We start from the raw sequence: 27621 nt of genomic DNA, 5'->3' as shown, positions 1-27621 counted from the left end.
ATCTCCTTGTAAATCTATTCTAAGTTGTGTCTGATAAGCCCAAGCTCCTGATCCCTCCCACTCCCTCCCCCTCCCATCAGGCAACCACAAGTCTCTTCTCCAAGTCCATGATTTTCTTTTCTGAGGAGATGTTCATTTGTGCTGGATATTAGATTCCAGTTATAAGTGATATCATATGGTATTTGTCTTTGTCTTTCTGGCTCATTTCACTCAGTATGAGAGTCTCTAGTTCCATCCATGTTGCTGCAAATGGCATTATGTCATCCTTTTTTATGGCTGAGTAGTATTCCATTGTGTATATATACCACCTCTTCCGAATCCAATCATCTGTTGATGGACATTTGGGTTGTTTCCATGTCCTGGCTATTGTGAATAGTGCTGCAATGAACATGCGGGTGCCCATGTCTCTTTTACGTAGAGTTTTACGTAGAGTTTTGTCCGTAAAAGAGACACGTGCACCCGCATGTTCAAGAGTGGGATTGCAGGGTCATATGGAAGTTCTATGTATAGATTTCTAAGGTATCTCCAAACTGTTGTCCATAGTGGCTGTACCAGTTTACATTCCCACCAGCAGTGCAGGAGGGTTCCCTTTTCTCCACAGCCCCTCCAGCACTTGTTATTTGTGGATTTATTAATATCACAAAATATTCTCCCTTTTTAAAAAACCATTTTAAAATGTAAAGATCAGTCTTAGCTAGAAGACTGTATAAAAATAAGCAATAGACCAAGTTTGACTGATGCTTCGGTGGACTAGCCAAACGCAACATCATCAGTTTCGCTTCTTTTTGAGTTCTGGAGAAAAAAACAATAATGTCCTGTAACTGTCAAAAACATAAAGATCACCACTGCCTATTGAGATTCTAAGCTTTACCAAAAGTCATGTACTCAAATCAGTTGATGAAAGTGTTGAAGGAGGTAAGACATGAATGTGCTCTAAGCAGAATAAAACCTTCTCAGTCTGCTCAGACGGCTGTGCCGAATCATCACAGCCTGGGGGGCTTATCAATAGCAGAAGTGAGTGGGTCATAATTTGGGAGGCTGAAAGTCTGAGATCAGGGTACCAGTCTGGTCAGATTCGGTTGCAGACTTCTCATTTTATCTTTGTGTGATGGAGGGGGCCAGGGAGTTCTGTGAAGTCTCTTTTACAAGAGCACTAATCCGACTTATAAGGATTCTACCCTCAGCACCTCCCAAAGGCCCTCACCTTTGGGGGTTAGGATTTCAACATATGAATTTAGGGGGACATAAACATTCAGATCATGGTAACCTCTAAAATCAATGGCTATTTATTTCTTCATCAGTTGTCTGGTGGGCACCACTGTATGCCCGGCCCTGGGTAGGACTATGACAGTGACCATGGTGTCTGCAGGTCTAGTTTTGGGAAATTTTTTTATTTCCGTGGCCTTCGAGCCTCTCCTGTGATTGGTCAGCTCATCTGAGGCAGAGCGTATGAGTGGTGAGATGGCTCTGGCTTAAAAGCCACGCATGGAGACGTTTGGTAGACAAGCTCACACGTAAAACCTCAGTTCCTGCCCAGTGGCATTTCTAATTTAAAGTCTTTGTCTCTGGTAGGCCCTGAGGGAGAGGGAGAGCTTTTGGCTTTTTGATGTTGGGGTCAAGGTTATAGTTTGACCTGTGGGTCTTTCTTCTTCCAGGTGCATGCTCCGAGTCCTGGACTCATTTGGCACAGAACCAGAGTTCAACCACGCCAACTATGCCCAGTCGAAAGGCCACAAGACCCCCTGGGGCAAGTGGAATCTGAACCCACAGCAGTTTTACACCATGTTCCGTGAGTAATCTTGCCTTACTTCTGCTTTCCAGAATGTGCCAAAGACAAGTAGGAAAAGAAATGAGTCCACCAAATATTTGGGGTTGTGATTCCCGGGGCCCTTAGCTATAGAAATGTGTGCTATGGAATCTTTTTCTTGGGAGTAGCTGAATTTTTATTAATGAAATTGAAAGGCTTTGTGAGCATTTTGTGAAAAGCCTTAGAAATGTTGTGGGAAAAAAATGTGCACTATGAAGTAACACTGGAAACCATTTGGGAAGGAACCTTGGCTGGACCTTGAGGGGCATTAAACATTCTTCATGCCACACAGACCCTGTGTAGGGTCCGCTTGGTGATTCGTGAGGAACGGAGGTCTTCCATCTCCATACATTTTCCCAATAAATTAACCTTCATCATTTAAGCATCAAACTTTGTAAAGAAAAAAAAGTGAGCCTTTTCAAAATGGAATGATTTAAAATTCTGTTTCCCAGGCCCAGGATGGTATCTCACCTTCTCTCGCTCACGTGGTGTCATTGTTGTCAGCAGCAGTGACTGTTTTGCAGAGTGATGCAGGGGACATGCTAAAAGATGGTGAACCAAGCAGCCGCACCTGTAGCCTTTTAGCATTTTTCTTTTCCATGTTCACCACTTCTTGCTGCTGCCATCAGTTTACCTGCTTATAGCTTCATTTCATTTATAGCTAGCTGAGGACTGTGAAGCCAAGTACCAAATCTATCATTCTTGTCAAAATGGATTTATTAATTTGGTAATTCCCCTTGCTGAGGTGAATTCCCATTCTGGAAATGCAAGGTCCCATGAGTTAAGCCGTGTATTTGGACACTCAGAGTGTAAACGTGCATTTTCCTAAATTATAGGGATAATTTTAATCCAGAGATTTCCATCCTAGAATTACTATCTGAGATGCGAGTGTTTCCTTCGTTAAGACCCACGTGCCCCCCTACCTCCCGCCTCTGCCCATCCCCCCCCACTTGCTCTGTGCTGGCCCCTCCCCCCCATGACAGCCACCTAAAGATGACCTTTTCTCATGTTCACTGAGTACAATAGCAAACACATTGAACTAAACCTTGAGTGTGAAGCAGGAGAAGGAAGGGAGAATTAAGAAGGGATATAGCAGATGGGGAAGTGATTTGAAAAATCTGCTCATGTTGAAATGTTCGTTTTAGCTCAGAGCGGTGTGTGAGTGTTCTGGATGCATTGTAAACAGTTACTGCTGTTCTGGAGCTCTGACATCCTCTATTGCAGCCTGTCGCTGGGGCACAGTTCAGGGAGCCAGCTAATACAGTGTGTGGTGGGTGACAGGTGGCTCGTCAGCATGGTGAGACTGGATCGACATTGCTGTGTAACTTTGAGGGGCTGGGATGAGGTGGCACAAGATAACCTAAGAAGTAGCTTGTGAGTTACTTCACATGAAGTGAAGTGGTACCTGTGTTCAGAATGACCCAAACAGCCTGAATGACATGGCATATGTATGTCCTCCATGTGACGGTGTTCTTTTAGGTTTTATTTTTTAAGTATTAATTTTTTTATTAAGGTATAGTTGATTTACTGTGTTATCCCAATTCCTGCTATTCTGCAAAGTAGGATGGTGTTTTTTTAGAATGTTGGCATTCAGAGCCCCCCCCAAACCTTTTTTGTTCTCTATGAAAGAAGGATTTAAGCAGTGTTGGTTGATTGAATTGAAATGAATTCACTTCTTAAAATATAACTGAAGATGGAAAAATAGATTAATTCTTCTTAACCTAGAAAGGAGATAGTTTTGTAACTGACTCAAAATTCAGCAGGAATGAGGCAAAGGGGCGGGGGGAACTAACACATTTGACTGCCTGTAAAAGAAAAACTACCTCTATGGCAAGAACAAAAACGTCAAAAGATAACATCAGAGCAGAGTCTACTGCAGAGGATAAATATCACTCATGTATAAAGAGCTTCTAAAAATTGAGAAGGAAAAGTTCCACAATCCAGTAGGAAAATGGGCAAAAGCGGTTTCAAGGAAAAAGAAATGTATTGCCCCAAACATACGAAAGCATGTTAACATCACTCACAATGAGAGAAATGCACTTTAAAACTGCACCACAATACCATGATATTGGCAAAACCCTGAAAGTTTGCTGGCGCAGCTATTACTATAGTGAGACTAGTGGAAAGCAGGGGGTGCAGCCCGGCCCTGCCTCTGTGGAGGGGATTTGCCACCTTCCAGCAAGGTGACCCAGGCACCTTTCCTTTGAGCAGATCCCATGTAGCAACCTATCCCAAAGATAAGTGAGCAAAAGTCAGACAAGCATGTGTACAAGGCCATTTACTGTGGTGCTGCTTGCACTAGGAAAAGACTGAAAATAACCCAAAGCTTCCTAATAGGGGACCAAGTGAATCCCATGGTCCATTGATAGAGTGAAGTCGCGTGTAACTGAGAAGAGGGCAGAGGGAAGACTCTACTTTCTGGAGGGATATATTTAGTGGTAAAACCCGAAGTGCAGGGCAGATGTGGAATCGCTCCCTTCCTATAAGAAGGGTATGAGGGGAGGAAAGTGTGTGTATGCCCGTGTAAATGAACCTGCTTGTGTTTTCAAAAGCAGCAATGCAAGAGTAAATAACAAGCTAATAAAAGTGATTACCCTTGGAGAAGGATTACCCTCCAAAGTAATCACTTCTATTAGCTTGTTATTTATTCTTGCAGGGATGGAGAGAGAAAATTGATGTCTCTTAATGTACTTTATCTGGAACCATGTAAACGTTTTACATGATAAAGAAAATGGAAAAAAAAGCATTAAAGACAAAAAAGAGATAGAAAAAAAATGAAACAAACTTGATAACCAGGTTGGTGCTAATCTCTCACACAGTTAAAATAATTATTTCAAGTGACTTTAAAACACAATCTTTGGACCAGACATTCATTATAGAAAGTATTTATATCATTAGGTGAACTATTCCAGGTATACTGAAATTTGTAGTACACAAAAAGGGGAGAGCCCTTAAAGAATTTAAGTGTAGACTGTATAAGATTCAGCTCGAATAGGAAATAGCAATATGAACTTCTATTTTTCTCTTTAAAAAGGAAATGTTTCCTAACTCTTTATTTAGAAAAGGACCAAAATAAAGACAATCCAGTGGCAGTGAGTATCCTTAACACTCATATTTGGATTCCCTAAATAACTTTCGCAGTAAAGGAACCTCATCCTAGAAGAAATAGATCGTTCCAGGTCTAGGGCAGGAAACATTCAAGATGGGACATCTTGTCATACCAGAAAGCAAGGAAGCTAAGAAAGACCCCTGGGGTGGAATCAGAAGGACACAGGAGCCAAAGATAGGGTGGTTTGAACATCAGAAAGGATGATTTCAGCAGACTGAAATTAAACCAATGGAAAATAGTTCATGAGAATGACAGCCCAAGCAAGAACAACTCCCAAAATCAATCGATCACCTTTGCAGGTTGCTAGGACACCACCTCATTACTCCGAAAAATAAAGGGAAACAATCCAGCCTTTGATCTTGCCTTTCTAGGACAAATTGTATTTGAAGATCATCAAATAGTTGATGAGAGAAAGTTGTTAATTATGGAGAAATCACAGCTAACGAATGCAAAAAGAATGAAACATTAGAAAATCAGCATTTTATAACTCCTAGTACGACAGTTGGAGCAGGGTGGAGATCATCCATGGTTATGAAATCCATCCAGAAACAGGCTGATGGAAAACTTGCTCGTGGTTGAGGCTGTCTTGAATGGAAGAAATAGGGACACGAGCAGTTTGGAACCTTTATGTTGTTGAGATGTGCCTGGACTGGAGAATTTGCAGCAGCAAACAGTGACTGCCCACTCGACTGGCTTCCGAGAAAACTCGGGTGCATCCTTGAAAGAGGGTCTTTCCCACACGACAGAAGGGCCGGGTCCAGTCCAACCTGGGCGCGCCCATAGTTTTCCCATCCCTTGCCCTTTGGGTAAATGTGGCTGTTCTCATGGCCCAAAGACCATTGCTTGGAGCATAAGATGAAAGTGTCAAAAGTTGATCCATGTCTTATTAACTTTTTAAAAATGAAGACAGATTTACTAGGGCTTAATAGACAGGCTTAGTAATCACTACATAATTGCTGTGTAACACACACTGCAGGTATACATAGCTTGTTTGTTTTTTTTTTTTTGTCTTTTTAGGGCCACATGTGCAGCTATGGAGGTTCCCAGGCTAGGGGTGGAATTGGAGCTATAGCTGCCAGCCTATGCCATAGCCAGAGCCACATCAGATCCAAGCCACGTCTGTGACCTACACCACAGCTCATGGCAATGCTGGATCCTTAACCCACTGAGTGAAACCAGGGATCGAACCTGTGTCCTCATGGATACTAGTCAGCTTTCTTTCTGCTGCGCCACGACGGGAACTCCCCTTGGTTTGTTTTCTTCTGATGGGATGCACAAGGAAAAATAGAGACCACGGGAAGACAGTGCTGTGCTTGTGCAGTCAAGTCTGCCTGTCTTATTATGGGATGACCAGCATTCAGCAGATGTGCAGTGCAGGGAGAGGATGGGGAAGGCTGGTCAGAAGAGGCCCAGTATCAGGAGTAGGAAAAAGAAAAACACACTCACTGTTGCTGAAGCATCTTTAGGAGCAGGGAAATGAGAGATGCTCCTGACCAGGGGTAGCTCCTGAACACTCAGAGTGCATGTCTCACATTAAGCCTGCTTCTATTTCTCCTCCAACTCATTTCCTCACTAAGTTGGGGTTTCTATAAGTTGAAAAGTCTGGCTTTTCTTTATAGTTCTGCCCCAAGTCTCAGAATTTCACTAGGACCATCCTCTTTCTGTGTTCTGTTGGCATCTGGGCGTTTTTGTGTGTTAGCACAAACGGCTCCCAGCACCTCTCCAGGCAGCTTCTCTAGGATCAACTGAGTGGGCAGGTAACACCAAGGCTATTTGTCCAGATCGCTGAGTGACTTTTTTTTCCAGGAAGCAGAGAAGTGTGGTTCTTCCTCCCTTGTGCAGGCTTCTTGTCCCTGCTTTTCATTTGCTGTCCAGACTCAGAGCCTAGCTTCTGCACTGAGCGCTGAGGGTCTCCTGCCCCAGAGCCAACAGTGAAGAACTCAGCTTGGACCAGGCCATTCCTCTTCAAAGACCACAGTGCCCTCCCTTTGACCATGGGGTCGGGTCCCAAGTCCTTTCAGGGCCCTGCCCTCTCTCCCCAGCTCAGCTCTCCCCTGGCCTGGCCTCACCCCAGGCAGCCTGCTGGTCTCTCAAGATACCACCATGACTCCTCACCACCTTTGCCTCCTCCAAAGCATCCCAGAGCAAAATTTTATTATTTCCTTGAAAACTCTATTTAAATGGCTTCCTCCATCTTTCTAATCAAACTGAAACCCACACACACCTCTATTACAAAAGCAGGGAACTCCTCCCCCATGGAAAAAGGCTCTCATACCCTAATGTAAGCCTTACCGTCTTCATTAGGGGTACGTTTTCATATGGTTGTAACGTACATACTAAAATTTCGTATCTGCTTTTTTCCCACTTAATGTAGCAGAAGAACTTTTCAAGGTTCTACTTTTAAAACCACTGTTTTCAAAGGTGTTTTATAGTCTGTCAAGTGGACCTTGTATTTATTTGGGGAGACTTTTGCTGTTTCTTGTTGAGAATTAATTCTGGATTTTTCTGGGCTTTCCAGGGATTTGGCTTGACCCTGTTTTTAGGCACTATATCAGTTGGCCTTTAGTCAGCTGTGCATACCACTTTTTCTAAACTCCTAAAGGCATTCTTTTTTTATTTTTTCTCAGTCTCCAACAAGGTGATTATCCCTCAGTAAACAAATGAAAGGAATCTGCCTACACAGGAAAAAAAAAAAAAAAAAATAGAGATGACATCTGCCTATAACATTTTCAAGAGAAAATAAAACCCTGAAGTTGGTATCTTGCACCTTGAATTATCCTGTGTTTGCATAGTTCTCATCATTTGCATGGCGCCCTCTTGCACAACTTCATCTGACTTATGTAAAAACATCAGCCGTGATGAAACATCTCTATTTTATTGTGTTATTTCCTCTCTTGCCCTGGAGACTGTGGCTGAACGTAGCAATCCCAGAGACGACCAGATTCCTCATTCCCGGTTTCAGGCACCTTGAATCTCAAATTTATATTTACCTCCAAGCGTTGAAAAGTTTCAGTAACCTTCATTTGTCTGCTTAGCAGCCTCCCTGTTCGTATCACTGTCGTGGAACATTTCCGACACTCTCAGCAAAGTCTGATTGGATTGGTTTATTTCCACTTAAGCTATTTTTAAGTACTCTTGAGGATTTGCCTTCTGGGTGCTCACATTGTATAGTTATAGTCCAGACCGGGGGACATTCAGTATTTCTTGGCACATGGAAATTTGGGAGTTGAGCAAGGAGCAGTTGGGGGTTCTGAAGTGTTCGTTCAGAGCCTCCCTGTTTCACCCCCAGCCCCTTTCCTTTTGTTACAGCATCTTGCCCCTGCTGGCTCCTCTGATGTTGTCCTGCCTCCTCTCCGTGTTTAGATGTCTCCCTGGGTACCAGGTCCTCTCTGATACCCAGGCCATGGCATGCACTGTTCCCTGTCTATAGCCCCATCCCTCGTTCCCCACCACCTCCTTGCCCACCCTGCAGGGAGGTGTCCTGTCCTCCGGAAAGCCCTCCTTCCAGGAGCCATGCACCCCTGTCCCAGCTTGGGGCCCACTTTGTGATTTTCACCAGCGTGGTCACTGCTGAATCTTTAGGACTTGCAGTTGTAATGTCACTGGTGATTAATATTTTTGGCATTAGTAAAGAAAGAACAAATAGACCCAACTACAGAATGAAGTTGAGTTCATGAAAATATAAATCACATTGTCACCCACCATGATGTGGCCTCTGGCTGAAAGAAAGATGAGTCACCCCAGTAGCCTCAAGGCCTGGTGTGGTCGGGTCCTGCTACCCCGACCTCAGCTCTTACTGCACATCTTCTTGCTCCCTAACCTCTAACCTCCTTACTGTTTCTTAGGTGGGCCAGGCACACTCCTACGAAGCACCTTTGCATTGGTGGTTCCACCTTCTGGAATATTCCTCTCTTCCTCCTTCAGGACTTACTTTAACTCAAATGTCACTTTAATGAAACTAACCTTGACACCTCCCCCCACATACACACACCTTTTTTTTTTAAATTTAACCCCTTTCTCTCCCAAATTCTCAGGCCTCTTGCCTGCTTTATTTTCCTCTGTAGCTGTATTACCATGCAGCATTTATGTTCCATGGACTATTATTTTCTCTTTTTCTCCACTGGAATTGGAAATAATATTAGTAGGGGTCCTGTCTGTTTTGTTCATTGCTGAGACTCCAACATTTTGAAGAATGTCTGGCACAGAGTAGGCATTCAGAAAATATTTACAGACTGAATTAAATTAAATTGAATGATAATGCCTGTCCTGTTTTCAGTCCACGAAGCAATGTAGGGAAGGGAAGAAGGGCACAAATCTAAGTTTACAGAAGCTTCTTGGAGCCAACGGCCTCAGGTTACTCCCCCTTTGTCTTCCCATAGGGTTTAGTCTCATGATTGTGTTTTCACAAGGGGTTGTTTTCATTGACATTCTAACTCTTTGAACTTCTTCAAGGATTTGGGGTTCACAGTCATGTTTACTAAGTGCAATCAGATCAAAATAGTGGCTTGTAGACCCCAAATTTTGTCTGACAGAACAGAATTTTAGAAATGAGCCAGTCCTTTTTCATGCCAGAAACAAAGGTGTTGGTCTTAGCTGAGGATCTCTGGCTTCCGTGTATGACTTTATTTTTAGGGCCTGACAAGCCAAAGAGCTATTTGTGATTCAAACCGCCTTTTTGGCCTTTAACTTGGATCAGGAAGGCTTTTGCCTTTTATTTCTGTGCAGACCAGTGAGTAATAGGATCAACCTTGCAACTCCTTCAGTCTGAGCCTCAGCCTTCAGGAGTGACATTCTTCTAAAGAGTCCATTCCTTCCTAAATTGCTTTTTGACACTTGAAAAATTTACCCTGGTGTACCTTCTGTCAACAGTTCAGACACTCATCTTTTCAGCTCAACTGTACATAATAGTTTCCCCTGCCTGTATCCCAGCCTCCTGCTTCTCAAAGAGCCCAGCATCATTACCACTGGGTGGAAAAAAAGTCACTTTTGATGAAATTTGACGCATAACATCACAACGGTACAGTGTTTGAAATGGAATTGTTTCTTGTGTGATGTAACTTTATTTTTTGGTAGTTTTTTCTGTCATGCTGGTTCTGTCATCATCAGAATCGGCATCAACATTGTGAAAGCCATGAACGGCATTCTTCCCTGTTTGTTTAAAAAAAAAAAATTGAAATATAAAGAAAGTGAAAGAAATGTGAAATAGAAACCTACAGCCTAGACTCCACAATTAACAGTGTGCTTTATCTTTCTGTGACCTACCAGTCCATTGTCTATATTTTCTCTATCCATCAATCCAACTTTTCTTTTATGTATAAAAGAACCCTTAACCCTTAGATGTTTTGGTTTGACACCATTAACTAGAGTTCAGTATTAATCACCAAACCAATTATGTTTATTTTATGTACAACACTCAATTTTTTTGCCTACTTTCTTTCTCCCCAACTGAGTACAAGCTCAATGAGGGGCACTTTATCCAGGTTTCTCTTGTTCACTGGTATATCCGTAACTCCTAAGCTCTTGCCTGGCTCGTAGTAATTGTTCAGGAAGTGTGCGGAATATTGAATGAATGATGATATTTAGAAACCTGTGATGTTAGAATTTTAAAATCCCATTTCAATGATTTGTCTCCCTTCTTCCCAACATCTACTTTGTGACCTAGAGAAAAATATAGGTTCATTTATCTGTCTAGTAAATATTTATTGAATACCTATAATATACCAGGCCTGAGCTAGGGTCTAGGATAGAGTGGGGAGCTGCCCTACTGCTGATGATGAATCCTAAGAAGGGGCTTTGGTTTGGGAGCTTGTGGGCAAAGAACATGATGCTGGAAGCAGTTCAGGCATGGCCTTTGCCACCTGGTAATGAGCTCAACGTACAGAGTCAACCCTAGCAGATAATTAAGCATTCATCACCAACTTACTTAATCATGCATTCAAAAAAATCCTATCAACAAGTACCATATAATATCACTTATATGTGGAATCTAAAATATTATTCAAATGAGCTGATCTACAACGCACACTCACTCACAGACGCAGAGAACAGACTTACAGTTGCCAGGTGAGTGGGAAGGGTTAGGAGTTCCCTAAGGATTCCTTCTGAAGGAAGCAAAGCTTTTCAGTAGCAAACTGCCACAGTCACTTGTTTGTTTCAAAGACCTTGTCAGACAACAGAGAGGACAGATTGGAGTTAGGGGGAGGTGACAAAGGAAGGAGCAAGACTGGAGGCATGGAGACCACTTGGAAATCCACTGCTGAGTGTGCAGTGATACTCAGCATTCATCAATTGAGATAGTCAAGAACTGGAAACATCCTAATGTGGTCAGATATATTAGATAGGATTTCTGTCAAATTGGCTTGGTCACAAGGGATTGTTGGCTCTTGTCACTGGGAATTATTGAAACCGGCTTTAGGCAGAGCTAGATTCGGGGCTTGGAGGGTATCTTCTCTCTCTCTGGTCTTGGCTTGGCGTGTCTCTGGATTGGCGTTGTCCTTGGGTGGGCTGTCCTCACAAGGGCACGGAGATGCCCTTTGCAGCTCTAGACTCTGCCCCACCCTGCTTAGTGATTGGAGCAGAAAGATGTAGACCCAGAAAGCAGCTCTCACTAGTCACGAAGCAACTGTGATTGGCGGGACTTGGGTCATAAATGAGTCTTTCAGCGGCACCTTGGTCAGGGGGAGTCCTCTGGATCGTGGAGGCATGGGGAGTGAGGGAGACAAAGGGTCAGGACTGGCACCAGTTCAAGCCACCTGGATGGAACAGAATTGCATGGCTGGTGTGGGAAGGGCCATCAGGTTCAACAAAGCCATGTTGGCAGACCAGAACCATGGGCCTTCCATCTGATGGGATGAGTTCAGGCCATGAGGTTTTGTGCTGCTTTAACAAGCAATGATGAGCTGTGGTCACCACCCCAGAAAGATACCTACAGCACATTGTGTAAATGGAAAAAGAACTTCACAGGAGAATAGGTACAGGAGGATCCAATTTTGGTTTGAGAATAAAAAGAAAATACCCATGCGTCTAGAAAAAAGGAACCCAATAGTGGTGATTTCTAGGAGCTAAGAGGATGGGTGACATTTTTTTCTCTCCTTCTATCTTCCTCTCTTGTCTGAAAAAAGTTAGACACTGAAAATGTATTTCTCTTCTAACCAGGAAAATGGTTTCTATTTAAAGAAAAGAAAAACTTTTCCATTGAAGTTTTGACAAGACTTGATGAGGTCAGAACTAGGAAGGGTAAAGAGGAGAGAAGGAGTTGATGGATTTAGAGAAGGTGACATTACCCCACCCACCCACCTCCGCCCCCTGCCCAGCTTCCAGGACTTGGTGATTGACTGGCTGTAAGGATGGGGAGGGGAGGGAGCCCAGGCTGGCTCTGAGGCTTCTGCCCTCGATGCCCCAACACTGCAGGGCCAGGCGTGCTGTGGTTAAAGACTGGCAGACAACTGTTAGAATAAATTCTATACTTGCTAGCGATGTTGAGGGCTGAGTGGTTGAATATCAGACCTAGGAGATTTATGCAGTTGAAAGAAGGGTCAATTGCCTTAATAAAAAATTTGAATTAATTTTGAAAGGGGACGTGATAACTGCTTGGTAAATACAGTGTATACCTTATACTTTATTTATTAAATAGTTGGTAAGCTCCACAAGGGCGAAGACCCACCTTTATTTTGTAATTCCTCAATACATAGCCCATAAACCTGGTTCATAGAGAGAGTACTCTAAAATGTTTGTCCTTGAGTGAATTATTGCAGCTAATTCCTAAAAGTCATCGCTGTAATCTGCTCAGGAAAAGTCATCAAACTGATTTGTAGTCATTTGTAAATAGGTGCTTTTCAAATGCTTGAAGTAATGCTTTTCTTGGTAAGAAAAAAAGTCCTAAATTAAAGACCATTATTAATGCTCAGCAAACCTTCCAGTTTGTAGCACATAAAAAAAAAAGAGAAGAAACACTTGATTCCACATACATAAAAGCTGCTCAGGAAACTGAGAAAATACTCCATATTTAAATATAAATATATATATTTCATTGGTCTTTCGTGTGTATCTTGGTCTACTTTATAACATTATTTTTCTCTGAAGCATGTTTACCACTGTAGTTCACAGAGTCCAGGAAATAAAATATTTGGCCTCTGGAGCTGTGTTTTCGAGCGCCTTAAGGAGCCTGGGCTCTGAAAACAGCTGGTCTGGCTCCGAATCCCAAAGTTGCCATTTCGTAGCGTGTAAGCTTGAGTCGTTTAAGTAACTCTCTCTCTGTTTTTTTCATCTGTACAAACATTTTTAAGGTTGTCATGAAGATATAATGAAATGGTCACTACAAAGCCCTCAGCCCGCAGCCAGGATTCAAATATCAGCTCTTTTTTTTTTAGTCACATGTGTTTACCTCCCGGGAAGGAGTGATTTCCAAAAGTACAGGATATCCTTGTCACGTGAGATTTCTTTGATTTACACTGAAATGTAAATACCTTCCCTTTGAAACCCTCCCAACACGGCTGAAGTCCATGTTCCCATCTGAAGGCAGCTCAGAAGACAAAGCCTGACCTGAAAAGGTAGCTCTTCACAGAAGGGTCATTAAAGATAGCATCCACCTGTACCTGTGGCTTTTGACCTATTATTTGTTTGTTTGTTTTGTCTTTTTAGGGCCACCCCCGCGGCATATGGAGGTTCCCAGGCTAGGAGTCAGATCGGAGTTGTAGCCGCTGGCCTATACCACAGCCACAGCATCGCTAGATCCAAGCTGCGTCTGCAACCTACACCACAGTTCACGGCCACACCGGATCCTTAACCCGCTGAGTGAGATGAGGGATCAAACCCGCAACCTCATCGCTCCTAGTCGTTTCTGCTTCACCACAATGGGAACTCCACTTCTGATCTATTATAAGCAGTAGGAACACTCGAGCTCAGATGAGGCTGCCACCAGGCAGGCACCCAGCTACTGGCTGGCTCCTTGGAAGCAGTGCACAGCAGTCGGTGGTTACTTCCAAGTCACCACCTGCCTGGTGAGTCTCAGCCGAGCATCCTCTCATGTTGCAGATGCTCGGTCTCCTGTGACAGGTCCAGTATGGACTGAGAAGAGACATGGCCCATCTGCCCAGTGCTCCTGAAATGTGGAAGTACGTTTATAAGTGCTACCTTTATTTCTTCTGAAGTCTCACCTGCGCTTCCTAAACTGTACCTGCAGGTTGTTGATCCCCAAATTAGTATGTGTAGATGAGAAAGGGGTGTTGAAATAAGGTGTATGGATGAAAATTTAGGGACAGCTTGTAGGTATAATTCATTCTTCATACAGCGTCCACGTCAATTTCATACCAAATGATAGTCATAAAACAGTGAAAGCCCACCGTTGTTCACTTTTTTTGAGCAGATGGTTTAACCTCCTTTCCTGGCATTGTTTAAGAGATGGGGAATCTTTGACACAAAAATATAAACAGATAGGAGTTTTTTTTTTCTTTTGGGGTTTTGATGATCATTTTATTTTTGAATACACCTTAGGATATCCAAAACTGTTAAGTGTTTTGGATGCTAGATTATTTCATCTTTTAAGAAGGGCCCACCAGCGACTCAAACTGAACTGTAGAAACAAATATCTAAAGCATGGAGCTCTAGTCACTGCAGACATTTTCTGAAGATAAAAACTACGATCTCAAAGTTTAAAGCGTAAAGTTCTATTGCAGAATTTTCACAATTCACTGAAGATTTTATGAAGAGATGTTTTAAGCTGCTGTGTGGACAGTTCAAATGCATGCAGCCTCTCTTCCCTTCCCCCACACTTCTTCAACTCCCCCTCCCCTCCAGCCCCTCCAAAAGAAAAAAAGCAACCACTGCCTCTTGTTGGCAGTAGAATTTATTCAGTAATTTCCTTTCCAGCCAACTGCAGCCACTGCCATTGCCTCTGGGCACTTGTTCAAAAACGCAGAAATGAAATAACAGATTGGCCAGACCGCACACAACTCCCTAGTCACAACCCTATTATCTCCTCGTTCTGTCACCCCCATTAGGCAGCAGCCGGGGAGACTGGATGGTGATAAGGAGTATTTATTCAGCTCTTTCATGCCCTCGGTTCACAGCTCTCCACCAGGCTCCCTGGTTCATTTTCCTGGGGGTATATGAGTTTGGCCGGGGTCTCCAGATCCCTGGACCCTCTGAAGGGACTTCTGTGCCTGCTTCCTACCTGGGAGAGGCTCTCTGGTCCTGAGGAAACCAAAGCAAGACCCAGGAACCACCCTCACCCACCCAAGGGAATGAATGGGGTGGGAGCAACACCATGGGAATGTTCCTGAAAATCGAGTCTCTCTCCATTGAAGTTATTTTTAGCTGTTCTATTCAGGTCAGAGTCAAGCAGAGCAGTTGCTTCATTTAATATTGAGGGGCCTCTGCAGGGTCGGTCATCTCCCAGAAAGAAGGTTTCTCTGGACAGATGACTGGATAGGAGAGGATGGACTCTGTTTCATCAAGAAAGGCTTGTGTCTTGGTGACATTCCTTTTTAAAAATTATAGGCACAAGAGCCACATGTTTGAGGAGGGTGTAGGGTTGCTCCCTTGGTCAAGTGTTAGGATTCCAGTGATAAGCAATGCAGAAGAAGATGCCTTTTACAGAAGTTTTAGGGTTCCAGTGATGAGTGATGCAGAAGAAGATGCCTTTTCCAGGAAAGTCTATTTTGAAGACTAGACATAGTTCCTTGTGGTGGTGGGCTTCAGGAGGGAGCTTCACCTGTCATTCTGTCTTTGTCCTGTGGATCCATTCACTATAGCCCTGGAATTACATCTTCCATGAGTGAGTGATTCTTAGAGGGGGTGCAGGGTTGGGGTGATGTTGCTCAGTTTTGCCCCTCAATCTCCTTTGCCAACCGGGTGGTGAACACAGCTGGAATTGGGTGAGATCACGTGAGGTGTGGGGCTTACCCACCTGGTTGATTCAGCCCTGCTCCCTACAGATAGGGACTTTTAGCCACTAGTTGGTAAAACCTGCAGGAGGGCATTTCTGTCAGGAGATAGCAGCCTTGTAGCTGGGGAAACAGGAAGGAGGGGAGAACCCAGGTGAATAGTTTTTAAATAGTTGTCCTTTCTACTGAAAAAAAAGCAGGATTGGATTTGGGTTAATCCATCCTGGAGAGACTTGTTCTCCTGTGCAGGTTTAGCCGGGGCTGTGTGGGAGTGAGCCACCCCTCGCCCCTCTAGGTAAGAAAGAACAAGGTGAAATGAAAGCATTTAATTCTGTGCAAGTTGGCTGGCATTAAATTTGTAGTTGTCATGTCTTCTGACTGATTGAATCTTAACTGTCCTGTGCTGTTCTTTCCACACCAGCTCATACCCCAGACAACAGCTTCCTGGGGTTTGTGGTCGAACAGCACCTGAACTCCAGCGACATCCACCACATTAATGAAATCAAGAGGCAGAACCAGTCCCTTGTGTATGGCAAAGTGGATAACTTCTGGAAGGTGAGTCAGCCCATGTGCCTGTCTCTCGCTCTCAAAAGAAGCTTGTTGGCTAATTCCATTTAACTTTGATCCAGGGAGTAGTCAAGCCAAGTGCCTGAGACTTAATGGGGTCTGCTTAGAAGTAGACAAGTTGGGTGGGTCATTGTTCAGCTGTCTCATAAAGGCTGTACCTCTCACCTGTCCAGGGGCTGCACAGCAGAGTCCCCCACTGTTTGCATGTTGGAAGAGATGCATTCCAGCTTCTTTCACATCCTGTGCTTGCTTCCAGAAGCCAGGGCCCCACAGGGGCTAGACACCTTTTTGGAGCAAGGCATTGCACAGAGAGATCCTTGCCAGGTGACTCATTTCCTCTACCCTCTGTGAAAGGGTTTGCAATGGTGGACAGTTCCCTTTGCCTGGGGAGGGCAGTGGCCCTCACATCCTCTCAGCTGTGGTCAGTACTCAACAGACCGGAGAAGGGAGAGGCCTGCTTGGGGATGTCTTGGTTGAAAGAACATTCTTGTTGTTTGGAACAAGCCAAACAAGCAAGGCAGGCCAAGCCAAGTTTTCTGAAAACGTTGGACTGTTGGGCCCTGGAGGGCCCCTTGGTCCATCCTCCTGGGTGATTTCCAAGGCACATCTGGGAAGGGTCCCTATGGAAGAGGAACTAGATTGGGGTGTACCCCATTGACATGACATGCAAATCTTTTTATGTGTAAAGTCCACTTTAGTATACAAATGTAATGTTTTTTTCAGGGATGTGTTTGTATGAGAACAGTCTCCAGGACTTTGAAAACATGCCTCTTTCTAAACGTAAACATTAATCACTTTCTGGAAAGAGCGGAAACTGTAGTTTCCTGTTACCATGTCTCCCTTACTGAGGAAGTTAGAAAATCTGACTGCTGGGGGAGCACACACAAGGTACAGGGAAGAATTCCCTGCTCCTGGTTGTCTGACCTTGTGTTCAGAAAAGGGAAAGCATTGCTACCCTTTTTTCAGTTCTGAAATGCTAACTATGTAGAAGGGATAACACATCAGCTTCTTTCCAGGAAAGCTGGTTTATTTCCAGATAACTATCTTGGCTGTAACAGCTAGAAGTCTGTCTTAGTTTAGTACGGTGCTTTTCCACTGGGGACAGTTTGACACCTCCCCTCCCCCCAGGGGACATCTGGCAATGTCTGGGGACAATTTTGGTTGTCATGACTGAAGGGAGATTCCCCTGACATCTGAGGTGAGCAGGTGAGGGTTAGGGATGCAGCTAGACATCCAAAGTGCATGGCACAACCCTACAACAAAGACGTATCTGGCACAAAGTATCAGTAGTGCCGAGGTTAAGAAACTAGGGCTGGTCAAGTAAGATTCATTTCCTTATATATTATTCCACATTTTCTCCTCTTGTGTAAAAGGAAATCAGTTGAGATTATAAATCATTATCTAAGATGTTCTCGTGAATTTATACATCTTTGCTTCCTTTGTGTCGAAACCGGCCCTGTATGAACAGAGCATTTTTCAGCTGACAGTCTGGTGAACTTGGGTTATAAAGGGGACATTGAATGTTCTCATTCTCAGCTCTGTTGTAAATGAAAGGATCATGGCACTGGTTTTAGCAAGATGTGGCCTCTTAAAAAGCATATAACTCCCTTCTTCCCCCTGCACCTGCTCAAAAAAACAAACAAAAAAGGTAGTTTGCATGGCCATGTGGACTTGTCCTTGAAGGTACACATTTCTGTTCTGCAAACAAGTGCGGCTTCCTCCTAGGTGTTCCCGGCAACTTCCTGAATTTCCCTAGAAAAACAAAACAATAAATTCATTCTGAAAACTTTTGGTCACCTTTTTTGGGGGCAAAGTCATAACTGCCAGTAAAGGGATGATTTCCTTGCTGTTAGTCAGAATTCCAAAAGTATTAACCGTCTTGGCCCAAGTGATTTGGGATGTGATTTGGAATTTGACATGACTCTTTCTAAATATAAACATTAGAAAAATAGGTGACCTGATATTCCATGTGCTGTGTGTCACCCAAGTGTTCGAAAAGGCTGAGTAGCTGTGTGTCTACATTAGAATTTCTCTGAATACCAAATATCCGGGGTGTTGTATACATTTTAATACATTACTTTCCAGCATTCTTTGATGAGAAAAGACCCCAAATGATGAAAAATACTGTAAAATTTTCACATAAAGTCAGGACATCATCTCAGGCTTTGAACATAGCACAGTGTATGAGAATTTAGTTTCTTTTTCTGAAACTTCCCCATTCCATAGCGCCTAGTAGGTGTGCATAGAAATCAGATGCACCCTTTAAGGACCGTGTTATCACAGTCACATGTACAGAGCTTTTTTTTTTTTTTTTTTTTTTTTTTTTTGGCTTTTTAGGGCTGCACCCGCAGCATATGGAGGTTCCCAGGCTAGGGGTTGAATTGGACCCATAGCTACCAGCCTACACCACAGCAACGCAGGATCCAAGCCGAGTCTTCGACCTATACCATAGGTCACAGCACGCTGGATCCCTGACCCACTGAGCGAGGCCAGGGATTGAACCCTTATCCTCATGGATACTAGTCAGATTTGTTTCTACTGTAACACGGCATGAACTCTGTGTGTCCAAGCTTTAGGTGGCAGGAAGGTTGGGGTATTTTTTTTTCTGCCCTAACCCTATTGTCTCCTTCCCCACCTCCTTCCCAGGAGGCCTAGGGTTGTAGCGGGGGGGCATGTTGGGTGGGCACAGGTTTGGACCAGATGACTCAGGACCTCCTCCCTCAGATTCTAGGACTCACTGAAATTCTGAAGATACCTGCTGCACTGTCACTCGTGCCCCACGTAACCCTCATCCCCCCCCCTTTGAGAGATCACCCCACCTGCCGAGGCATGTGACTGAGGAATGCCACCCCATGACCCTTCCACCCTTGTCTGATTAGCCCAGGGGTTGTCCTATGGCCCAGGGAAGAACAGCTCATTGGTGATCAACCACCGTGATTTTGGCTCAGAAATCCAAACTGAGTCAGTGGGACTCTTCACTTGGCATTGAAGTTGTGGGACAGAAATCAAGTGGATCTGTCCAGAGCTAGGTTGAGGCCGTGACAGAAGCCATCCAGGAGGCCAGTGATGAGGAAGCAGGACCAAGTTGGAAAGGGGGAGGGTGCAGTGGAGAGGCTGATGGAGCAGAACCCCAGGGAGGAGGGGTGACAAGAGGTGTGAGGATTTGGGGCGCTCTGGAGGGGCCTTCCTGCTCCTCCTGTCAGACTGCCAGCTCTCATGTTAGTTTTTACCACGGAGAGCACTGATTCCTGTCACCACCCCACCCCTCACATCTCGTGTCCCACTAAGAACATTTGCAAGCATTGCCACTGCTAGTCTCTGGTGCCTGGCCCCTTCCAGTGGACAAACCTGTGGTCAGTAGTGGACGCTGGGAGGAGGTGGGAGGCCTTGTGTCTTCCTGGGCATCTGCTGTCCTGGTTTGTATAGTTGGTGCCTGCTGGGCAGTAGGGCATAATGGTCAAGAATATGGAGCCCGATAGCTGGCCTCACATCCACCTCTGCCAGCTCTGCCTGATCTTGAGCAAGTTGTTTAACCTCACTTGGCCTCATTTTTCCTGCAGATGATGATAATGGGGTTTCTGTAGTGATTAAATGGGATAAGACTTGTAAAGTGCTTAGAAATGGGCCCGGTACAGAGGAAGTCTAAATAAATGTTGCTGCTTTGATTATCATGATTGAGGTCAGATAGGAAACAGTGAGAATTGGTGGGGATGTGAGATGGTAGGGTGGGGGGAGTTGCAGGATAGAGCCTATGGGGAATTGGCAAATACAAGCCTGCTCAAAAATATTTGGATTCTGACTTTTACACTGTGTCAGCAATTGGCAAACTCTGGCCCCTGGGCCAAATCTGGTTTTGTCAGTAAAGTTTTTACTGGGACATAGTGGGACCTATGGAACCAGCTCATTGTCTGTGAAGGCTTTTGCACTAAAATGGCAGAGTTGTATGGTTGTGATAGATACTGTATGACCAGCAAAGCCTAAAATAATGTATTTTCTGGCTCTTTATAGAAAAAGTTTGCTGGCCCCTGAACTACACTATGTCCCATGTAAACCAGTCTCTCTTGGAGGACACATTTGGGGACAACAGTTCCTGGCATCGATCTCGTCAGAGGTCTTTTTGGGTTATTTTGGAGTCCTTGCTTGTGTTCTGTATGCTTGAGGCTGATGGATAAGCAGTAGATGGAACGTGAAGTGTGACTTTCCTAAAACCTCTGTTACTGCAAAGACAAAGGCCCCTGCCCGGAGCCTGGCATCTCTCAAGAGGAGGCATTCAGCAAAGGCTATTGCCTACTCACTAATTAAGACACGATGAGAAGAGGGCCTTAGAGTGGTGCAGTGTTTACAATCCCCTGAGCCTTTCGCAGCCATCATTTAGCAAAGAGCCTGGTGAGTCCTGCTGAGGAAGTGAGGGCACCTGTTACCTCCTTCACCATCCTGGGTTCTGGAGGAGAAATTAGCTCGAGGAGATGGTGGGACTTGACCAAGGTCTTCCTCTCCTGCCCATGGCATGACAAATCCACAACCAGGATCAGGGTTTTGGCCTCCCCTCTTGGAAACTTGCCTCCCTGCCGCCCCTTATTCCTCTGTTCCTCTGCCCCCGCCCTGCAGGGTGAGTCCATGTTGAGAGCAGGGTTCAGAGGTCAGGAAACATGGTCTACATGTGTGACTTAGGTGCACTGCAGGAGCCCTGGGAAAATGTTGGCGTGACAGGTAAAACATTGCTTCCTGGGTGCTCACCACACAGATGAGGAAGTTGGCAGCAGCCTAGCAGCCAGTTCTGCAAAGAGTAAACAGGCCTGATGTGAGCACATCCGTTGTTTCTGGCTTGCCCCAGCCCTAGCCCACCTGTCAGCAAACAGTCAGCCAGTCTCACCTGAATGCAGGAAGCTCCTTTTTTATCTCAATGATGAGGACTGTATGTTTTGGGGTTTTTTTTAGTTTATTTTTTCTTTAAGTATAGTAGATTTACAGTGTTCAATGTTGTGTTAGTTTCTGGTGTACAGAAAAATGATTCATATATATATGAATTCATAAATATGTATATACACATATATACTCTTTTTCATATTTTTTTCCATTATGGTTTATTACAGGAATATAGTTCCCTATGCTATACAATAGGACTTTGTTATTTATCCATCCTATGTATAATGGTTTCCATCTGCTAATCCCAAACTCCCAATCCACCCCTCCCTGACTCTTGGCAACCACAAGTCTATTCTCTGTGAAAGACTGTGTGGTTTTAAAGCAGCGCTAAAATGACTTGTAGTGCCACATCCACAGGCCCCAGAGCAGAACGATTTTTTTTTCACTTGTAATATAGTTTTATTATCAGATTTCAACTATTAAACAATGAAATTTCCAAACAAATATATCCAGAACTATCTTTTTTTTTTCCAGTAAAAATGTTTACCTTACTCTGGTGCTTTTCACATATGATGTTTACCTCTTATTCAAGTTTCTGGTAAATCAACTGTGAGTTGAAATTCTGTTTCTGAGGCATTTCCTGGTATACAAGGCAGTGCAGTAGAAAAGACATTATATTGCATTTAGTCAATAATAATCTTTTATGTGTCTGTATAATAGTCATCCAAAAAGTACAGATATGCAAATGAGCGAGAAGAAAAACCATTTCTAAAAATGAAATGTGTAATATAAGATACATATGCATATGATTACAAACAGAAATGTGATACCACCTTTCCCTTCTCTGTTCTTACTTCCTGCCCTTTTTTAATCCATTCTCCAAACAGCAGCAGCCACTGTGATCTTTTTAAAAATGTAAATTGGATTGTGCTCTTTCTTTTCTAAGATCGCTGCAATGGCTTCATGGTAAACTTGGAGCACATTGCATTTCCAGTGAAATCCAGTGCTCAGTGGTTGGGCAGGCTCTCTGAGTAAATCACAAGTGCCCTGGGCTCACCTCGTCCTGCTTCTCCCCTGGCGCTGGCTGCACAGATTCCAAGACCCCCTTCCCTCCATCCGGGGCTCATCCTCTATAACCCAGACTTCCTGCCCTGGATCACCCCAGCCCCACCTCCTAAGGTTACTCTGTCCCACTTGTGTGCCCTCTTCCCATCTCTATCACAGCATCCTCTAACTTCCTTTTATGTAACTTTACTCATTTTTTAATTAAGTATTTCTCTTTTTCTGTCAGTCTCTTGCTAAAATATGAATCAATTTGAGGACAGGAATCATCACGGCACAGTTCTATCTAGCACAGTGCCTGGCACATAGTAGGTGTGTAGTAACTACAGGATGAATGGCTCAATCTCCTTTTGATTTCTTTTTCTTTTTCTTTTTCTTTTTCACTCTTTGGGGCCGCATCAGCCACAAAAAGGAAGTTCCCAGGCTCGGGGTCAAATTGGAGCTACAGCTGCTGGCCGCAGCCGTAGCAACGTGGGATCCAAACCAAGTCTGTGATCTATACCACAGTTCAAGGCAACGCTGGATCCTTAACCCACTGAGCGAGGTCAGGGATCGAACCCAAGTCCTCATCGAACCCCAAGTCCAGTTCATTTCCACTGCACCCCAGTGGGAACTCCCTCTTGATTTCTTTTGACACTGATTTACCTGCAGAACTTGGGGTATGAGTTGGAATGCCTTTTTTTTTTTTTTTTTTTTTTTTTTTTTTTTTTTTTTTTGGTCTTTTCAGGGCTGGGCCCACAGCTTATGGAGATTCCCAGGTTAGGGGTCAAATTGGAGCAGCCGCTGGCCTGTGCCACAGCCACAGCAATGCCAGATCCGAACTGTGCCTACAACCTACGCCATAACCCATGGCAACGCCAGATCCTTAACCCACTGAGCAGGGCCAGGAATCAAACCTGCGTCCTCATGGATGCTAGTCAGATTCATTTCCACTGAACCATGATGAGAACTCTTGGAATGCATTCTGCTTTGGGCACTGCCCTATGCTCTGGTCTGGGGGACACTGGAAGGAAGGATTTGAAGCAAGAGGAGTGGAGCTGTACCTGTGCAGATTCTGCAGACCACAGAGAGGTATCAAGTTTTTCCAAACCACTGGTGAAATTTAGCAGGGAGAGATCCCGGGAAGAGAATAGGGCCTGTCTCTGGGCCTGCTCTGCTGTCATTGGTGGGATTTTGAGTGGCGCCTCCAGTTTTATTTTCTTCCCTTATGAGTGAAGAAGGAATTGGTAAAAAGGAGTGAATTATTGACACGCATGGCAACATGGCAGACCTCAAATAATTACACGGGGTGGTTGAACCAGACATTAAAAAGGGTCTAGACTGTATGAGGCTATGTACATAAAACTCCAGAAAATGCAGACTATTCCATGGTGACAGAAAGCAGATGGGTGGTTGCCTGGGGAGGGGTAACTGAGAAAGAGAGATGGGTATATCTGCCGTCTTCATGGTGCTGATGGAGTCACGATATCCATGTGTCAACACTTATAAAATTGTACACTTTAAATGCATGCACTTTATTATATGCCAGTTATAATAAACAAGGCTGTTAAAAACTAAAATAAATCAAAGGGGGCAAACACCTGTGGGCCTATGACCTGCAAGCTTAAAGTAGCTTTTGCATTTTGAAAATTATATACAATCTAATACATTGTATACAATAAATACATAAAAACAAATATGTGACAGAGCCCTTATGTGTTCACACAGTCTACAGTATTTGGTTTTTGTTTACAGAAAAAGTTTGCTAAGCCCTGAATGAGATCAATAATTACTTATGGGAGTTCCCGTCGTGGCGCAGTGGTTAACGAATCCGACTAGGAATCATGAGGTTGCGGGTTCGGCCCCTGCCCTTGCTCAGTGGGTTAAGGATCTGGCGTTGCCGTGAGCTGTGGTGTAGGTTGCAGACACGGCTTGGATCCCTCGTTGCTGTGGCTCTGGCGTAGGCCAGTGGCTACAGCTCCGATTCAACCCCTAGCCTGGGAACCTCCATATGCCGCGGGAGCGGCCCAAGAAATAGCAACAACAACAACAACAACAACAAAAGACAAAAAGACAAAAAAAAATAATTACTTATGTTCTTTGGAGCCCTGGGGACCAGCTCCTATGCAAAATAAAGGGGCCCCACTTGCTGCAACAGCTCTGGTTTATCTGTGGTATAGATGCGGATTTCTAGTAAAATTGACTGGGAGAAAGAGTTCATTTGCTTTAAAGAGTTCAATAAAAAATAATCTTGAAAGTCTCTAGACTAGGTGACCTATGAGTCTGGGATAGAATCCCATTCTAAATAAGATACCGTTATCTAGCTCACTGATTGACTTGGGCTTAGTTTAAATTAACACAAAATTGGAAATGGGAATGATATGGAGAAATGCTGTTTTATTTTGTAATAGAAATAACTACTTTTAGTATAATGTTTTAATGAATTGCCGAAGACCTTTGTCATTAAAAGATGTACTGAAGTCCTTGACCACGTTTTTGGAAGTAGGTTAAATCTTGTCATCCTTTTTTGTCTAAATACTTGGCCAAAATTTTCTTCCCAGATCAGGAAGAAAGAAACCAGATACATTTAAAGCTACCTTAAATCAAATTGGCCTATATGTTTTTTGGGTTTTTTTTTTTTTTTTGTCTCTTTGCCATGTCTTGGGCCGCTCCTGCGGCATATGGAGGTTCCCGGGCTAGGGTCGAATCGGAGCTGTAGCTGCCAGCCTACACTACAGCCATAGCAACACAGGATCCGAGCCGCGTCTGCAACCTACACCACAGCTCACGGCAATGCCGGAACCTTGACCCACTGAGCAAGGGCAGGGATCGAACCCGCAACCTCATGGTTCCTAGTCGGATTCGTTAACCACTGCGCCACGATGGGAACTCCAGGCCTATACGTTTTGAAATAGTGAAATTGGAATTAGTTTTTTTTTTTTTTTTTAATGCTTTTCAGGGCCGTACCTGCAGCATGTGGAAGTTCCCAGGCTAGGGGTCTAATCGGAACTGTAGCTGCTGGCCTACACCATAGCCATAGCAACATCAGATCCGAACCATGTCTGCAGCCTACATCACAGCTTACAGCAATGCTGGATCCTTAATTTACTGAGTGAGGCCAGGGATGGAACCTGCATCCTCATGAATACTACTCGGGTTCATAACCCATTGAGCCACAATGGGAACTTCCAGTTTTGTTGAAAATTTTCTGGAAAACTTATTGTGATTGCAGCTCTTGGTTTTGATTCCAACTAAAAGAACATCCAGAAAAATCCCTGTGTCTCCCCCACTTTATTCCCTTCGGGGGTGGGGGGGAAGTCAATCAGAAAAGACCTCATCATGGAGTTCCCTGGTGGCTCAGTGGCTTAAGGACCTGGCTTTGTCACTGCTGTGACTCTGGTTATTGCCATGGCATGGGTTCCATCCCTTGCCCAGGAACTGGGCACAACCAAAAAATAAAAAATAAAAGACCTTGTCACAATCCCTGTGAGGCTACACTTGCCAGAGGCAAGGAGCGTATCACTTTTCCTGAAGGGGTCTTCTATGGTCCAGGGCAGCTGCTGGCCAAGCTTTTTTGATGGCTCAGCACCTAACACATTCAAGTGCAAGCTTGGAGCGATGGGGTGGGGGGACTGAGAAGAGAAGCCAAATGCAAAGAGAAACATGAGGCATGAATCATTGGCTTTTAAGATCTTAAGGGCTACAGTCCAAGAGACCTAAGGACTTTTCGAAAATAGCACTGGCTGTGTGCTGACCATACCTGACCCCATGTGGCATCTGTCCTCAGCCCATCAGAGTGTGAGGAGCAAACAGGCACAGGGATGACTGCTGAACTTGGAGCTCAGAGAGACCTGGGTGGCTTTTCCAGGGCTTCCCCCCCCCACCCTGCTCCCCCATCATCCTAGAGGTCTGTCCTCCGTTTCAGCAGCTTTTTCCCACCATCTTAAACTCATTGAGTTTTCAGGTCAACTGGCAGAAGAGCACATTCTCCTTGTTATCCTTCCATATAAGCCCAGAATGTTGATTGGAGACTGTCTGGAGCAGTCAGAGGAGCCCTGGATGGGGATCAGATGCCCAGATTCTAATTTCAGCTTCAGGGATCACTGGCTGCTCATCCTTGGAATTCATTTGCCCGTGGGGTCTCACTTGCCTTATCTGTAAAATGAGGCAAAGGCCTGAATGTTCTTTTGTCTTATTCCCCAGAGTTCCAGCATTCTATCATCTCAACTCCTTCGTGGCCTCCTCTAATTCTTTTGAGAGCAATAGCACAGGGAAGATGGCCTCCAGGACAATTTTATGGGCTGTCAGAAAAAGGGCAGCCAGATGAGAAGTGGGCTGGGCCAGGCACAGAGTCCATAAAACAACTTCCTGGGGAAAGGACGGGGTTGCTGGGGCTTAGCATCTGTGCATGTAAAAAAGATTTCAGAGAGTCACTGACAGTCGGCTTCTGTGAGCAGTGCCTGGAGCTGCCCGGAGTGGGTCGTGGACCTTCAGTGGAGAAGAATGAAGGATGGCTGGTTCCCATCCGTTTTCGAGCACCTGGTGTTCACCGGGGTATGGAGGGAACGTCCTTCCTCTGGGAGACTAAGAGGCTGGACTGGTGGGGCTCCTCCCTGGCTCGGCCCTGACTAGCTGTGTGATCGCAGGCCAGGGCCTCAGGCTTCCTGTGCCGCTCTCTCATCTGTAAAATGGGTGGTAATTATAGCACCTACTTTAGGGTTCTTAGAAGACCAGTGAGTTAATAAATATAGAGCTCTGAAAACACTGCCTGGTATTCATTAATGTCTGTTCTTTTTTGCTGTTATCATTATCCTCGAGGCGAATGCAAGCCTTTTGATTGGAAGGAATACAATGTGCCTTAGGAAGACTGGGTCTTAGGAAGAAACGGGCAGGTCTGGCCAGGAGACAACCAGCTTGATCAAGGCTGCAGGTGGGCTGCGAGGACTCCAAAGGGGTGCCTGACGAATGAGACATCTCATGGGTCCTGGAGGACCCGCTAAAGGACACAGGCTGCTGCTGAACTTGCTTTCAAGCATTAACAGCCGTCAGGGCCATCCAAAGATGGGGCGGGCCACCTAAGAAGCCATTAACCCCCACTGCTGTTGGCTGAAGGGACATTGGCAGTGTTTTGGAGGAGGTGTCATCAGTGCCAGGGGACCTTGGGCTGCTTGAGTTTCCCTGGCAGCCAGAGAGAATGAGTATGTAGCAGGTGGGTGGGAAGGGGTAGGAGGGAGGGAGACAGGAGAGGGCACTCCAAGGAGGAAAAGCCCCCACTGATGTTTTTGTTTAGCTGGCACAATATGTGTGTTGGGGGGGTTGTATTGGTTATTTATGGCCGAGTGAGAAAT

The 27621-nt window shown here is 44.6% G+C and overlaps 1 protein-coding gene across 13 annotated transcripts in view; it reads left to right on the top strand.

Annotated features, from left to right (window-relative positions):
* The window catches only part of MGAT5 (alpha-1,6-mannosylglycoprotein 6-beta-N-acetylglucosaminyltransferase), a 372876-nt gene that overhangs the window by 259957 nt on the left and 85298 nt on the right, over positions 1-27621 (top strand). For 11 of the 13 annotated variants that reach the window (XR_014830585.1, XM_021075187.2, XM_021075189.2 and 8 more), the window contains 2 exons: positions 1656-1789; positions 16221-16354. Coding sequence is in view for 10 of the 13 variants with exons in the window: in XM_021075187.2 (XP_020930846.1) it covers positions 1656-1789; positions 16221-16354 (268 nt within the window). In the remaining 3 variants the exon portion in view is untranslated. Of the gene's footprint in view, positions 1-1655; positions 2216-7059; positions 7662-16220; positions 16355-27621 lie in introns of those variants that run through there. The other 2 variants (XR_014830587.1, XR_014830586.1) reach the window with 1 other exon arrangement.

The sequence above is a fragment of the Sus scrofa genome, chromosome 15, assembly GCF_054392235.1.
Source record: "Sus scrofa isolate SSC_HxYL_T2T_F1_AM1 chromosome 15, Sscrofa_HxYL_maternal_Yorkshire_Landrace_v2.0, whole genome shotgun sequence".
Lineage (NCBI taxonomy): Eukaryota > Metazoa > Chordata > Mammalia > Artiodactyla > Suidae > Sus > Sus scrofa.
This window is presented reverse-complemented; position numbering and strand designations above follow the sequence as displayed.